The sequence below is a fragment of the Bos indicus genome, chromosome 4, assembly GCF_029378745.1.
Source record: "Bos indicus isolate NIAB-ARS_2022 breed Sahiwal x Tharparkar chromosome 4, NIAB-ARS_B.indTharparkar_mat_pri_1.0, whole genome shotgun sequence".
Lineage (NCBI taxonomy): Eukaryota > Metazoa > Chordata > Mammalia > Artiodactyla > Bovidae > Bos > Bos indicus.
The window spans coordinates 22,715,171-22,732,914 of NC_091763.1; the positions used below are offsets into that span (position 1 = coordinate 22,715,171).

The 17,744-nt window shown below is 37.3% G+C and overlaps 1 protein-coding gene across 8 annotated transcripts in view; it reads right to left on the bottom strand.

Moving 5' to 3' along the window:
* Nucleotides 1-3,422: 3,422 nt before the first annotated feature.
* DGKB (diacylglycerol kinase beta) overlaps nucleotides 3,423-17,744 on the bottom strand; it is an 870,186-nt gene continuing 855,864 nt past the window's right edge. For all 8 annotated transcript variants that reach the window (XM_019958478.2, XM_019958484.2, XM_019958481.2 and 5 more), the window contains one exon: nucleotides 3,423-5,357. In XM_019958478.2, coding sequence (XP_019814037.1) covers nucleotides 5,250-5,357 — 108 coding nt within the window. In that variant the 3' untranslated portion in view covers nucleotides 3,423-5,249. The remainder of the gene's footprint in view (nucleotides 5,358-17,744) is intronic.

Consider the following 17,744-nt stretch of genomic DNA (forward strand, 5'->3'; position numbering starts at 1 on the left):
GAATGACCATGGGATCTTACCAACAGGAATTAGAAAGGCAAAACCAATACAATATTGTAAAGTTAAATAAAATTTTAAAAAAAGAGATTATTTAAAAAAAAATTTAAAAAAATTTAAAAAAAAATAAAAAACTTATTCAACCATTGTAGAGAAAAGACCGAGTTATCTATTTGCTCTGTAGAAAACTATTACAAAACTGTTATCATTAACACATTGTACAATTAGTATTCTCTATTACTTTAGTTTTCTGTAAATTTTAGAGTTTTTAAATTATATTATTAAGATACTTTTAGTTAAAACTCTCTGAAAATGTAGGCTGGCCAGATATTGCTTGGAGGCTTTCCAAGTCAGACTTGGTAATTGTATTTTTATTTCTCCTTGATTTTCCTTGATTCCAGGATGCAAAATTAATTGATAGTCACTTAATCCTAATCTGGGGTTTTGCCTTTATTCTCTCTCCCTCCCGAATTACTTCCCTTCTTTATTTTTTCCATGCTCCTTTTTTCCCTTTCTTGCTTCTAATAATTTTTTTTAAAGATCCACTATTCAAAGGTCTAATACATGAATTCCCTAATCTTTTGATGAATTGAGGCAACGAAGCCTGAGGACCTGGTTTCTAACCCCACACCCTCACTCATCTTCCCTGATTCAAGAGCTCCTTCTTTCTCTTTGTCTCTTCACATAAAGACAAGTTAGCCTGAAAAGCCATTTGCAGATTTATCTTCTCTGGAGGATTTTTTTAAATCCTTCAACCAAGTAATCTTTTCTCATTTGAATATGTATCACATTTTGCTTAACTTGGTCTTTTTATGCGTGTGTGCTCAGTCGCTTCAGTTGTGTCCGACTCTTTGTGACCCCATGAACCATGGCCCGCCAGGCTCCTCTGTCCATGGGATTCTCCAAGAAAGAATCCTGGAATGGGTTGCCCTGCCCTCCTCCAGGGGATCTTCCTGACCCAGGGATTGAATCTGTGTCTCCTTCTGTCTCCTGCAATGCAGGTGCATTCTTTACCACTGAGCCACCAGGGAAGCCCAACTTGGTCATTTCCTTAGTCAACAATTTAGTTAACTCTTCCAATAGATGGAAAGGCACTTAGGGATTTACATCACGAAAAAATTCTTTAATTTCTGCAGCTCCTTTGTAAAATATTGTGTACCTACTCAGTGCCTGTGAGATATCTGGTGAAGTCTGTTACCCAAAATAAAATCAGAAATCAGTTTCATCCAGAAAATTGAATGTAACCCTCACAGAATCCCCGGTCTAGTCTTTCGGTTCCCTTGATGCAATCAGTGGGTTTGCTGGCATTCCTGGAATTTATAAAATTGGTGGAACATTGTTCTTAGCAGAATCCTGGGGCCAAGCAAAGCAGAAATGGTTCAATTCTTAATGACACCAAAATTCAGTCCCCCAATACTCAGACTCTTTATCTTTGACAAAAGACAGGTGGCCTGCCTGGTACCCCCAGTGGATATCCACCGGGGTAGATTGTCAGCTGCTTGAAGAATTAATTTATGGACAAAAGTTGGGCAAAATGGTGGAAAGGAATGACATAACCGAGTGTTAACATTTTTATTTCAAAAAGCAGAATACTATATATAATAACACTTTCTGAGAAAATAAGATAGCATAATGAAATGAATGAATTCCATGTTTTTAAACACAATGAGGATATAGAGAATCCTTTAAATGTGATTTTATTCAAACTTTATTTAAATAGAATGCACTTTCATTGAGAGACTTAGGGGGTGATTTCTGCATTTCCCCAAATAAAAGCTCCTTGGCACATTTTTGCTTGTTTATTTATTTATTTAAATTTTACATCCTCAACATATATTACAAGGGCTTAATATTTTCATTTAGAATATATGTACTCTATTTGAATAGCTCTTTGGGCTAATATGTGCCAAGAGAGGAACATTTTCCTTTTTATAACCAATGAGAAACAAACTTCTGACACATAAAGGAATGGGGCTGTTTGAAAGTTTTGTCTTATTCAAGTAGAATACAGTCTGAGATTCAAAACAGATTCTTCCTTGAAAAGCACAACTGTTTCCCATCCTCCTAAATAAGGAAAAAAGAACAAAATGTGAAAAAAAAAAACATATATATCTCATTCAATAATTCTCACTGGAGTTAAATTTCCCCCTGCAGTAGAATACACTAAATATCTGAGTCTTTTGCTTTATTCTGGCTATAATCACACAATCTGTTTAAAAATAAAAACTCTTTTAAAATTCTATTTTCTTTACTTCCTCCCAGATATATTTTCCTTCCACAATAAATTTAACAGCATCAGATATACATGGTATACACACATAAGTAGAGGAATACATTTATGTCCTTTAAAATTCTCCATTCTACACAGACACCTTCTTTCCTGTTAGCAGCATAGATATCCAGCTTTATTTTGGAATTTCTATTTATCTATTCAGTGTATGGCAATATTCAGCAAAGTACATATCTCTTTTCCCATTTTCCTCTGAACCCAGAAATCCCAGTATGATATTTACTCAAGAGCTTCATCCATTTAAAACTTTATACAACTATATCTACTGTATTTAGAAAAGGTTGACTCAACAATGCAAACGTCGACCCACACACATATAAGAAAAGTTTCCACCTTACAAAGCTAACTGTATTTAATATTTCTATATACCACAGAGCTTTCAGTTTGGAATGTTTCTTAAAATACATATTCTTCACTTGAAGCTGTCAGAAAATGGTGAGAATATCTTCTCTGATTTCAAAACTATCAAAGTAGTTTTTAAAAATCACTTTCCAAACCCCTAGAGTAGTGTTCTTGAAGGGCAAGCTCATCAGTATCTTCGCAAAGTGAGCTGGGGAGAGGAAAGTTCGATTCCTGTTTGAACATTTATGATTGGTACCAATGAATCCCACTGACTGAAGATGTAACTACAATTGTTACTAATTATAACTACATAGCTACATTGAAGGAAAGCTACAGCCCAGTATTTCAACTATTGAGGTCTTAAGCAGGTTGCTTGATTTCTCTCATCTCACTGTCTATTCAACAGCTCTTCAGTGCACAGATTGTTAAAACTGATTCACAAACTGGTGCTGCCTTCAAACTATGAAAGGTAGCCAGGGAATAATTGTATGCTGTCCTGAACACAAAATAATTTGTGCCTTCAGAGTATGTTTCTGACACAAAGCCTGCCGGCCCATTACAGAAAATGTTGTCAGTCTGTGTGAAAATATTTATTACCTGTAACCATAGATACACAAAAATCAATGTGTGTGTTATGTAACATTATGTCAGTAATGCATTTGTTACTGCTTTGAGATTTCTTCTGGTCTAGATGGCTGCTCTGCCAAATAACTTTTATTATACTAGGGCAAGTGATTGCTGTGCTACATTTGCAACTATAATGATAATTTTCCTGAGAATGCTAAATAATGTCTTAATTTATTCAAAAGCTTTTATTTTTAAAGCAATTAAACTTTTGTTGATTTATATTTACCATCCAATGTTCCTGAAACACTAAAAGAAAATGCTTTAGACATAATCTTCCAGGATAGCACATTGCTGGAGAGTAGTTATTTGCTATAACAACATTCAGTTGAGTCTTCCAATCAAAGAACAAAAATTATAGCAATTTAATTTGAAATCCATAAGTCCATGTACAGGATTATGTTCAAGAATCACTAAATGCTATCTATAATTCAAAGATGAATGAATCAATAGAAAAACAGAACTGAAAATCATTAGTACTTTAATGCAGAATGGAGAGAGAAACTAATAAACCATGCATTTCAAGCACTTGTTTTCCTTATGGCATGTTTAAAAACATAAAACATGCAACGAGGAGATGCAGCTCAATATGAATGAACAATACCAAAACTGCTCAGAACAAGCATTTAATTTTATATCATAGGTTTAAATGAAACACTTAAAAATACTATTCCATAATTTCTTCAAACAGTCAGAGAATTCAGCCATGCCATGAAAAACTTTAATAACAATCTAGGGCATTATTTCCAAATAAATATTTGAAAAGTCATGGAGATGGGAGTGCAGGAGTTGAAAAGGGAGGGTGCCAACTGCATGCATGATTGACTTCAAAGAGCTCAATATTATTAAGGGATCAATTTATACTCGAAAGGAAATGATACAATCATTTACTTTCACAAGTGTACTTAGCTGACCCATTCAAAATTATAGACACCTATACTCACAAATGACCAAAAAAGCAAGAAATTAGCTATTGAGCTTTGATTGTGTTGCATAGCTTATTGTCTGTGAAAGGAGATTTTTAATTATAATTAATGGGTAATCCCTTCTCTTCCAGAGTTTTAGCCATCACAAAATTAATCATTAGAACCATAAATTTTCTTCATGATGCTTAATTAATTATGCATAACCCATTTCTCTCAAGCATCTTTTTCTGAATCTTTGGTGGGAAATACACTTAGGCACATAGTTTCAAACATCTATTTGGTTACTGTTGTGATTAAGAATTTTCTTCTAGATTCACATGCAGAAGGGAATAAGGCTTGTCATATTAACACACTTTACTGCCAAGTAACATGATTTCACTTATGTGTAGAATTAAAAACAAAACTAAACAAAATAAAACCACTTCCTACTTCTCAGCACAAGAAAATTTTACACCTGATATTTTATTAATAAATTCCACTCAGAAGCATATTAATAAATTCCACTCAGAAGCATCAAGAAGTCAAAGGAAAACTATTTAGATACAGCAAATAGACAACTATTTAATAAACCTTTCAATTAAAAGTTGCTCCTCAAGTCATAGGTCAAAGATCATTGATATGCTGTTTGATTCTTAAAGGGAAAAGTATAGCAATCTGCAATTATGATCACTGAAGCATTATTAAGTAGTGCTTATTAATAACTGGAATCACATTTTCTGTGACATTTCCTTTTTTTGTTGTTATTGTACAGACTTTTCTTACAGGTTAGTACGTGGAAATTGGTGAAGGAATGGATAGGAGACATAAAAATCTATGGGAATGCATGCAACAAAAATATGCAGTATCACTTCATGTAAACTTCCGCTTTCTTCATGCAAAGATGCCCATGAAAACTGAGACAATAAATTTCCTATTAGCTGAATTTTACATTAACTCAGTCACAAAAACTGTCAAACCGATTCCATGATGTTACATGAGCAGGAGACTTGAACTTGTTCAAAGGTTTCCAGCATAAGTGTTCCATGGCCCAATTATGCTAATAACAGTGCCAACAGTGGAATGATACGGGATTATTCCTTGCTTCGGTTTCTGGTTCTTTTGACGAGGGAGCAGAACAACCCGGTTTTGGGAGGAGGACCCATCAGCATTGGGGCTTGGTTCTTGTGTATAATTTTTATCTAGGGAAAAAAAGAGAGAAAGAGGAGGGAGTAATCCTTGGGTACAATATGAATTTCTGAGAATCTCTGTTAAGGTTAATCACATTGCCTGTGTTACTGAAACAGCACAAGAGTAAAATGTAGTTTCAGAGTTTCTATTATTGCAAAAATATTTTTAAGGAAGATAAGGTATGATTTTAAACCAATGCTCAGGGTGCTAACAAGAAACCAAACTTAATTGAAATTACATTTTAAGTATCATACTATTTCTAACCTGGCTTGTATTAAACCCCCAAATTCCTCATTCATGCCACATGATTATCTAGTATAATTTATTGACCATTAGTTATGTATTATTTATTTAAGACAGGAAAGGATGCACCATTATAGTACTCAGAATCTCAATTATACCCCCACATCAAGATGTACTTGGTACCAAGGCAAGCCTTATTTACCCTGTTAATCAGATTGTTTCTCTCTTTCAACACGAACTGCAAGCCTTAATTTCAAAACAATCATTTAGAATGAAAGTCAAAAGCTAACGTGCATAAAAGGTCAGAAATGATGAACTAGCTTTCTAATTTGTTAATTAATTGGTAATAGAATAGAATCAAATATTGAAAAGCCTGCTTAAAACATTCTGAGAGACTGTTCTAAAGCTCTTCTTTTTGATTTCTTTGAAATAAAACTACGAATCACCTTAAATGAGACAACCTTAAAGTAGATTATGTCTGTAATTTTCTCTAATTCAAGTCTAAATTAGAGAAGACATTTTATGAATATATGCTATGCTCAAAGCTAATTGAAAGCAATTATCAAAGTGGCATTTTGTCTGTGACTTTAAGATACATTGTAAGATAATAAATGATTCTCATTATGTAATAAAAAGGTCACATCATGCCTTTGGGCTAGTGATGCTAAGAGTTTTTCAAAAGCAATCTGAGACATTTTCTTTAGAGAACTGCAACTAATATAAGAACCATCGCTTATTAAATATCAGTTGTCACCTGCACAGCACTTGCATCAGAGATGAGTATTTCTTTCAAAAAGAAACACCGCCTCATTACAAGCTGCAAAAATATATCTCTTAAAGTGCATAGCTGACATTTTCAAGTTAAAATGAATATCCTTCACTTGTCATTTACTAACGGCAATGGAAAAAAAAAATAGGATGTCACGTGGACTGGATCATTAAAATTCACACTGAGGCCTTTGGGAAATAGAGATCTTTCTAGACAGTCTAGAAAGACAGAAGTATGTCAAGAATCGGGATAAATGAGCAACTTTATTTAACTCTGTGGGAATCAGGTTATTCTGGGAAGATCCAGTGTTCTTTGTGCTGTAAAAATAAATTGCACCTGTAAAGGCCACCAGGTTCAACCAGCCTCAAACTCTCTGTACATCTGATTTCATCAGATTTTACTTTTGTTATCTTATTAACCGAGGAATCAACAGCCAGATACTTAAGATGTCAGAATGCACCTATCTATGTAGATTGAAAAAGATCTCAGCCAGATTTTCTCTCCTAATCATTCACACTTAGATTACACTGTACCTCTTACCACTGAATTTTATACTCCTCTAGAGTATCTAATATACCATCATTCATTCATTTCATAAAATGTATTGAGCTCCTACTATGTTCCAGACACTGTACCAGGAGCCTTTAACAAATAGACAAAGCACAAATCTCTACCCTCAATAAATTCTAGTCAAGTAAGAAACAGAAATTTAACAAGTATGTTCAATAGTGTTATAGATGCTGAAGTATGAGGCTAAGCAGAAAGGTACTATTTTTTTAATGCTGAATATAAAAATGAATCTTTTCATACAAAATGTCCTTTAAAAATGAATATGTGAGGAAGCAGTTAACACATGCTGCTTATATAATAATCTTAGATTCACACAGAATATAAGAAGCCATGGTAAGAAAGTGAAGATTTCTGATTCACAGTTATTAGACTAAATCCTTTAGAGGGTATGTTACTATTAGGGTCTTTTGGAAAACAATATCATTATTACCAAACTATTGTTGTTGTAGGAAAAGAAGTATATCATGCTAGTCACTTAAAAAAGATTAGCATCAATTTATAACAAAGTAGAACCAAAATACCACAACTTATTGTGTATGAGATTTTGTTTGCCTTCTGTATTAATATTTTTAGGTTATTTAGATTTTGTTTCATCATGGCTATCTTTTTATTAACAATCTCTTTTAAAAGAAGTCACGTTACTATTCCTTTGAAAATAGCACAATATCTCACTAAGTGCTCTTGACACAGTAGGACCCTTAATCCATGCTACTGACTACTTTGAAGTTCTAGTTCTAGTTTCTAAGCTGGATAATGGCCAGTCTTATTTTTAAAATCATCTACCCTCTGTCCTCTTAGTTGTTTAAGCACTTCTATGGTCACACACAACTCTTTCACATTATTTCTGTAAACACTGAAATCTGTCTTTTTGTCCATTCTTTATAAAAATGAGAAACAACGGGCTGTTTTCCTCTCAGGGAGATACCATGGAAGAAAGCTGCACTCATGAGATTTCTATGGTGTATCCAGGCTCTTTACATACATTGCCTCATCGAATAATCTTAGATCTTTGAATATTTGAGCGGAAGCAAACTCTACTCCAATAAGGATGAGAATAATACCAGTCCAGTACCAGGTTGAACTGCCGGTTTTATAATCACAGAAAGTCCAGGTGTAGGCTTCAGAAAGCTGTAGGGACTAAAGTGTTACTTATGTTCAGATGGTTCGTGTTGGGGGATCCTGGTTAAGGGTGATTCAATAGGCATGCGATAATGACTCAAATGCCTGTTTCAACTCCACACCCTTATATTTTTATTACTATTTCTTAGAACCTGTTATCCATGAGGAAAAAAATACTGAGAAAGGAGTAACATATCCCTAAAGACATTAGAATAGATTAAATCTCCGCAGTCTGAAAACATGAACCAAACATGAAGATCTCTTTGAGTGCTTCCGTTTTTTTAAGAGTTGGGTAGTTACTTCTTAGTTGTTTCTGAATACATTAATATTTATTGAGCACCAACTATAGCAAACACCCTCTTCCAACAACACAGAAGACTCTACACATGGACATCACCAGGTGGTCAACACGAAATCAGATTGATTATATTCTTTGCAGCCAAAGATGGAGAAGCTCTATACAGTCAGCAAAAACAAGACCGGGAGCTGACTGTGGCTCAGATCATGAACTCCTTATTGCCAAATTCAGACTTAAATTGAAGAAAGTAGGGAAAACCACCAGACCATTCAGGTATGACCTAAATCAAATCCCTTATGATTATACAGTGGAAGTGAGAAATAGATATAAGGGACTAGATCTGATAGATAGAATTCCTGATGAACTATGGAATGAGGTTTGTGACATTGTACAGGAGACAGGGATCAAGACCATCCCCATGGAAAAGAAATGCAAAAAAGCAAAATGGCTGTCTCAGAAGACCTTACAAATAGCTGTGAAAAGAAGAGAAGCCAAATGCAAAGGAGAAAAGGAAAGATATAAGCATCTGAATGCAGAGTTTCAAAGAGTAGCAAGAAGAGATAAGAAAGCCTTCTTCCGCGATCAATGCAAAGAAATAGAGGAAAACAACAGAATGGGAAAGACTAGAGATCTTGTCAAGAAAATTGGACATACCAAGGGAACATTTCATGCAAAGATGGGCTCGATAAAGGACAAAAATGGTATAGACCTAACAGAAGCAGAAGATATTAAGAAGAGGTGGCAAGAATACACAGAAGAATTGTACAAAAAAGATCTTCACAACCAAGATAATCATGATGGTGTGATCACTCACCTAGAGCCAGACATCCTGGAATGTGAAGTCAAGTGGGCCTTAGAAAGCATCACTACGAACAAAGCTAGTGGAGGTGATGGAATTCCAGTTGACCTATTTCAAATCCTTAAACATGATGTTGTGAAAGTGCTGCACTCAATATGCCAGCAAATTTGGAAAACTCAGCAATGGCCACAGGACTGGAAAAGGTCAGTTTTCATTCCAATCCCAAAGAAAGGCAATGCCAAAGAATGCTCAAACTACCGCACAATTGCACTCATCTCACACTCTAGTAAAGTAATGCTCAAAATTCTCCAAGCCAGGCTTCAGCAATACATGAACCGTGAACTTCCTGATGTTCAAACTGGTTTTAGAAAAGGCAGATGAACCAGAGATCTAATTGCCAATATCCGCTGGATCATTGAAAAAGCAAGAGAGTTCCAGAAAAACATCTATTTTTTACTTTATTGACTATGCCAAATCCTTTGACTGTGTGGATCACAATAAACTGTGGAAAATTCTGAAAGAGATGGGAATACCAGACCACCTGACCTGCCTCTTGAGAAACCTATATGCAGGTCAGGAAGCAACAGTTAGAACTGGACATGAAACAACAGACTAGTTCCAAATAGGAAAAGGACTACGTCAAGGCGGTATATTGTCACCCTGCTTATTAACTTCTATGCAGAGTACATCACGAGAAACACTGGGCTGGAAGAAGCACCAGCTGGAATCAAGATTGCTTGGAGAAATATCAATAACCTCAGATATGCAGATGACACCACCCTTATGGCAGAAAGTGAAGAGGAACTAAAAAGCCTCTTGATGAAAGTGAAAGAGGAGAGTGAAAAACTTGGCTTAAAGTTCAACATTCAGAAAACTAAGATCATGGCATCTGGTCCCATCATTTCATGGGAAATAAATGGGGAAACAATGGAAACAGCGTCAGACTTTATTTTTTTGGGCTCCAAAATCACAGCAGATGGTGATTGCAGCCATGACCCATGGCAGATTCATGTTGATGTATGGCAAAACCAATACAGTATTGTAAAGTAAATATATATATATATATAATAAAAAATTAAAAAAATAAAATAAAAGACGCTTACTCCTTGGAAGGAAAGTTACGACCAACCTAGATAGCATATTCAAAAGTAGAGACATTACGTTGCCAACAAAGGTCCATCTAGTCAAGGCTATGGTTTTTCCAGTAGTGATGTATGGATGTAAGAGTTGGACTGTGAAGTAAGCTGAGCACTGAAGAACTGATGCTTTTGAACTGTGGTGTTGGAGAAGACTTGAGAGTCCCTTGGACTGCAAGGAGATGCAATCAATCCATTCTAAAGGACATCAGTCCTGGGTGTTCTTTGGAAGGACTGATGCTAAAGCTGAAACTCCAGTACTTTGGCCACCTCATGCGAAGTGTTGACTCATTGGAAAAGACTCTGATGCTGGGAGGGATTGGATGCAGGAGGAGAAGGGGACAACAGAGGATGAGATGGCTGGATGGCATCACCGACTTGATGGACGTGAGTTTGAGTAAACTCCGGGAGTTGGTGATGGACAGGGTGGCCTGGCGTGCTGCAATTCACGGGTTGCAAAGAGTTGGACACGACTGAATGAATGAACTGAACTACAAGCAAGGAAAGTTTGCAACTTGACTGTTTTGTTTGGAAGGAATCTGAGCTTGTAACTGAGAGAGAACTGTAGGCAATCCTAAGCAATGTTGATGGGGCTCCTAGGAGCTGGAATGGCTGTATAAAGGTAGAAGTGTGAAATGTTAGTCGCTTAGTCGTGTCTGACTGTTTGTGACCCCATGGACTGTAGCCCACCAGGTGTTTCTGTCCATGGAGTTCTCTAGGCAAGAATACTAGAGTGGGTATCCATTCCTTTTTCTAGAAGAGCATTGCTAAGATAAATATTGTCAGAATTAGAATGATGTTTTATATAATTTCTTCATTTCTACTTAGCTATTCCTTTAGAAAGCAACAGCATGAAAATCTCATGACTCTTTCTACTTCCATCTTCCCATGTCAAATTAAGATTGAGCACCTCTAAAAATAGAAACATGAAAATAGTTGGTTTCAGTTTTATAAGTTTTTAATACGAAGTAAAAATGCACATATAGAAACCAGATGAAGGATTACAAGGCACAGTTTTCTTGTCTGTGTAGAACTGTCAGGGTTACATAGTATGATAGGTGGTCCTACCTTACATTGTAATATTAACAATAATAATGACAAGATTTGACTCTAAGCATGTGCAGACTATTACACTAAGTGCTTTACACTTGATATTCAGATGCTACCTGTCTCATTCTTCTCTTTGAGTTGCTCTTGACAAAAGTCTACTCTCATAAAAGTATTATTATCAAAGCACATAGAATTGAAAACCTATGTCCTAAAAGGGATAGAGGAGAGGTTTACAGCTTACAGTACATGGTGAACAGTGTCTAGTTGACTAGCTATTTGTGTTCTCTCCAAAGTCTTTGTTTTGTTCTTGTTCAGTTGCTTAGTCATGTCTGACTCTTTGTGACCCCATGGACTGTAGCACACCAGGCTTCCCTATACTTCAGTATCTCATGAGTTTGCTAAAATTCATGTCCATTGAGTCAGTGATGCCATCCAACCATCTCATCCTCTGTTGCCCCCTTCTCCTTTTGCCCTCAATCTTTCCCAGCATCACGGTCTTTTCCAATGAGTTGGCTCTTCCCATCAGGTGACCAAAATACTGGAGCTTCAGCTTCCACATCTGTCTTTCCAATGAATATTCAGGATTGATTTCCTTTAGGATTGACTGGTTTGATCTTTGTGCTGTTCAAGGGATTCTCAAGAGTGTTCTCCAGCACCACAGTTCAAAAGCATCAATTTTTCAGTGCTTGGTCTTCTTTTTGGTTCAGCTCTCACAACCATACATGACTACTGGGAAAACCATAGCTTTGACTGTACAGACCTTTGTCAGCAATGTGATGTCTCTACTTTTTAATACCCTGTCTAGGGTAGTCATAGCTTTTCTTCCAAGGAGCTAGTGTCTTTTAATTTTATGGTTGCAGTCACCATCTGCAGTGATGTTGGAGATCAAGAAAATAAATTTTGTCACTATTTCCATTGTTTCCCCACCTATTTGCCATGATGTGATGGGACTGGATGCCATGATCTTCATTTTTTGAATGTTGAGTTTTAAGCCAGCATTTTCACTCTCTTCTTTCATCTTCATTAAGAGGCTCTTTAGTTCCTTGTCACTTTCTGCTATTAGGGTGGTGTTATCTGCATATCTGAGGTTATTGATATTTCTCCTGGCCATCTTGATGCTAGCTTATGCTTCATACAGCCCAGCATTTCACATGATGTACTCTGCATGGAAGTTAAATAAGCAGGGTGACAATATACAGCTTTGACATACTCCTTTCCCAATTTGGAACCAGTCCATTGTTCCATGTCTCCTTTTAACAGTTGCTTCTTGACCTGCATACAGATTTCTCAGGAGGCAGGTAAGGTAGTCTGGTATTCCCTTCTCTTTAAGAATTTACAACAGTTTGTTGTGGTCCACACAGTCAAAGGCTTTAGTGTATTCAATGAAGCAGAAGTAGATGTTTTTCTGGAATTCCCTTGCTTTTTCTTTAATTCAACGCATGTTGGCAATTTGATATCTGGTTCCTTTGCCTTTTCTAAATCCAGCTTTTATATCTGGAATTTCTCAGTTCACATACTGCTGAAGTCTAGCTTGAAGGATTTTGAGGATTATCATGTGAAATGTGAAACTGAGCATGTGAAATGAGTGCCATTGTGTGGCAGTTTGAGCATTCTTTGGCATTTCCCTTTTTTGGGATTGGAATGAAAACCGACCTCTTCCAGTCCCGTGACCACTGCTGAGTTTTCCAAATTTAGCTAATTTTAGTTCCACTAAAACTGAGGAAGAGAGGAAGGTCTTCCTGGATTCATCCTCCAGGCATAATTTGGCCCAGCTCATTGATATTGTCTTTCCTAGCTCCTTGTTTTTCAGCTCTGAATATTCCTACCTACTCTTTGCTGTGAAGAGTATTATTTTTCTTCCTCATGTTGTAGGAACACCATGCTTAACACCCAGTCTCTGTATGCCACATCCACCAAAGCAACTGCTTCTCAAAGCATCCTAATAAGATTAGAATGAAGATGGATCTACTCTATCTTCAAGGAATTCTCATACCTAATACCAAAAGAATATATTTTTCATAACTTTAATTATATATTATCTAAATATACCCTCCAAACAGCCCTAAGGAGGTAGGTGTCAACACCTTTATTAATAATGCAGGACAAAAACTTATGTTCTGTAACATGAAATGCCCCACTCAAGGGGCATGCAAGGGTTAACGGAAGGGCTGTGTTTGAAAGCTGATTCTCAGATCTTCCAAGCACTCCTTGTTGATTCCCACTTCTGTATCTTTGTGCCAAGTACTGCTCTTGAGAACCTCCCAGCAAACTTTGATCCCTGCCCTGCCCAGCTCAAATCACACATTATTTTGAAATTTCAAAGCACAATGATATAAAGAAGATTCTAAATGCCCTCTGAAGCTGAAGTTCCAATACTTTGGCCACTTGATGTGAAGGGCTGATTCACTGGAAAAGACTCTGGTGCTAGGAACTGTTGGAGGCAGAAGGAGAAGAGGGTGACAGAGGATGAGATGGTTGGATGGCATCACCAACTCAAAGGACATGAGTTTGAGCAAACTCTGGAAGACAGTGAAGGACAGGGAAGCCTGGCACACTGCAGTCCATGGGGTCACAAAGAGTCAGACATGACTTAGCGACTGAACAACAACAACAACAAATGCCCTCTGAGAGGAAAAACGGGTCACTTACAGAAACATGAAAATCAGCATGGCATCAGGCTTCTCAAAAACATTAATGGTAGAATAAAACAGAGAAACACCTTTAAACCTCAGAGGAAAAGTTAATTCTATCTTAGATTTCTCAATGTGGTTGGTATATCGATTAAATGCAAGGGTACAATGAATATATTTTCAGTCATAGAAAGATCTAGAGAGCTTGCCTTTTATATGCCCTTTAAAACATATTTGAGGGTGTTCTCCAGCAAAACAGATGTATGAGCTAAGAAAGAGATTCAAAAAACAGAGGATCAAATGGACAACACCAAGAGTAGGTGAGGGTGTGGAGTAACAAGAACTCCCATACATAGGTACTGGGAGGGCAAAACGGTACTTTGGAAGACAGTTTGGAGGTTTCTTATAAAACTGAATATACTCATCATATGATCCAGTGTTTGCACTCATGGATATATACAAAAAAGTTGGAAACTTATGTCTACGTAAAAACCTGTACACAAATGTTTACAGCAGCTTCTTTTATAATTTTCAAAACTTGGAAACAACCAAGAGGTCCTTCAGTAGGTGAATGGATAAATAAATTGTGGTGCATCAATCAAGACAAAGGAAAACTGTGCGTGTGCGCATGCTAAGCTGCTTCAGTTGTGTTTGACTTTGTCGACCCTATGAACTGTAGCCCACTGGGGTCCTCTGTCCATGGGATTCTCCAGGCAAGAATACTGCAGTGGGTTGCTGTGCCATCCTCCAGCAGATTTTCACGACCCAGGGATTGAATCCATGTCTCTTATGACTCCTGCATTGGCAGGCCCATTCTTTATCACTAGGGTCATCTGGGAAGCCCAAAGGAATATTCAGTTCAGTTCAGTCACTCAGTCATGTCTGACTCTTTGAGACCCCATGAATTGCAGCACGCCAGGCCTTCCTGTCCATCACCAGCTCCTGGAGTTCACCCAAACTCATGTCCATTGAGTCGGTGATGTCATCCAGCCATCTCATCCTCTGTCGTCCCCTTCTCCTCCTGCCCCCAATCCCTCCCAGCATCAGAGTCTTTTCCAATGAGTCAACTCTTTGCATGAGGTGGCCAAAGTATTGGAGTTTTAGCTTTAGCATCAGTCCTTCCAAAGAACATCCAGGACTGATCTTTAGAATGGACTGGTTGGATCTCCTTGCAGTCCAAGGGACTCTCAAGAGTCTTCTCCAACACCACAGTTCAAAAGCATCAATTCTTCGGCACTCAGCCTTCTTCACAGTCCAACTCTCACATCCATACACGACCACTGGAAAAACCATAGCCATGGCTAGACGGACCTTTGTTGGCAAAGTAATGTCTCTGCTTTTCAATATGCTATCTAGGTTGGTCATAACTTTCCTTCCAAGGAGTAAGTGTCTTTTAATTTCATGGCTGCAATCACCATCTACGGTGATTTTGGAGCCCCCCAAAATAGTCTGACACTGTTTCCACTGTTTCCCCATCTATTTCCCATGAAGTGAAAGAATATTATTCAGTGCTAAAAAGAAATGAGCTATCTAGCCATGAATGCACATGAAGGAAACTTAAATGCACATTATTAAGTGAATGAAATCAATCTGAGAAGGCTATATCCAGTAAGATTCCAATTATATGACACTCTGGAGAAGGCAAAACTATGGGGACAGTGAAAAGATCAGTGGGCCAGGGGTTATGGGAGAGAGGGATGAATAAATGAAGCACAGAGAATTTTCATGACAGTGACATTCCTTATGATCTTATAATAATAGGTATATTATTATTGTAAAGACCTTATACACTTGCCCAAGCCCATGGAATGAACAACATTGAGTGGACCCAGGGCAAACTATGGACTTTGATTGAACATGATGTGTCTATGGAAGTTTACCGATTCTATCAAAAGTACCATTTGTGGGGTAATTCTGTCAGTGGGGAGGCCATGCGTGTGTGGGGGGTGAGAGCTATATGGGAAATCTCTGTACCTTCCACTTAGTTTTACTGTGAACCTCAAAGTGCTCTAAAATATAAGTCTATTGAAAACAACAATGGCAACAAAAAGAGGATCCAACTGAGACCTTGATCTGGAAGAAACTCAGGAAGAAACCTGCAGGGAAGGGCTTCTGCCATATAAAGAAGGGAGTGGGGATAATGGATTAATTGATATGGTGCAGTGTTTAAGAAATGAGAATTATTATAATGATGGCTTTACAAAGAAAGGAAAAGAGATGATAAAAGCTCTGTAGGAAAGAAAATGTAATTGTGTGTCAGTAACTTGGTTCTATAGTTGATGACATTTTCATAATCTCAATCATTCTATGTTTTATATGGATTCAAATATTCTTTTTTTCAGAAGCAGAATAGAATACTGGTTAAAAAATCAGACTGACAGGATCCTCACTTCCTATCTGGAGACTTTGGACAAATGACTAAATTCGTTTTCACTATCTATACCACAGAGATAGTGCCTATTTCATTGGTTGCTTGTAAGGAGTAAATGAATCAATGCATACAAAATGCTTAGAACATTATCTGGCACATAAAAATCACCCAGCAGATACTAAGTATTAGCAAGATTTAAATGGAGTGATGTTACAAACCACTTTTGTAAAGCATAAACTAAGCAGAATATACCTAAAACTATTAAGTAAAAAAACAAACAAACAAACAAAAAACCCCAAAACTATAGCAAAGCAGATTGAGTGAAAAAAGTGTTAATCACTCAGTTGTGTCTAACTCTTTGTGACTCCATGAACTGCAGCCTGCCAGGCTCCTCTGTCCATTCAATTCTCCAGGCAAGAATACTGGAGTGGGTTGCCATGCCCTTCTCTAGGGCATCTTCCCGACACACGGATCGCACCCTGGTCTCCTGCACTGTAGGCAGATTTACTGTCTGAGCCACTGGGGAAGCCTCAGTCAGAAGAGACAGCCAAAGAATCAAAGAATGGATCTGGTGACGCAAATGATGGGACAGAAGCTAGTCATTTTCCTTGAAATTCCATACATTTTGTTCTTTTCAATGTATACATATAATTTTGGTACATGTATTAAACAATAAAAATCCTTCGGCAAGAAACAGTTTTTCTCTCTAGTGTTTTGGTTCTCCAAATGTGGTCCACAAACCAGGAACACTGACAGCATTGTGAGAGATGCAGTCTCCTAGTCCCACCCCAAGCCTGAATCAGACTCCACTTTATAATAAGATTCCCATGTAATTCACACACGCATTCACCTTTGAGAAGCCTGGGTCTGTTTGTCACTTGCTTCCCTTTCTAAGGGGGTAAGACCAGTAGGAATCTGTTGACTGACTGAATAAATGAATGTCCAGCACCTTCTTACACTCATCCCCCAAACATATTGCTGAAAGCTAATATCAATGGAACCAAATAACCTAATTTAACTCAATTTTAATTAGCTTGATTGTTCATCTAACAGGTCTAGCTTTTTTCAGTATAGTGATGGGGGTTCCAAGTTGAACAGATACTGTTTAAAATATCACTGAGGTGCACAGAGTCAACTGATGGTAACATATGTAGCAGCAGGATGTGACACACAATATGCTATGGAGATATTCTCAGAGTGCAATGGGAGCACAAAATAATGTCCTTCAGATCATGGGAGAAGGACAGGACATAATTAAATTGAGTCTTAGCAGTGACACTCTGAAGCATGGCTTAGGGGCTGCATATCATACCAGAAACAGGGAGATCAGATGGGAGGTGAATAAAATAATCTAGAAAAGAAGTAAAGTGGATTTTAGTTGCAGCATTGGCAATGGGGACAGAATAGAGGGCA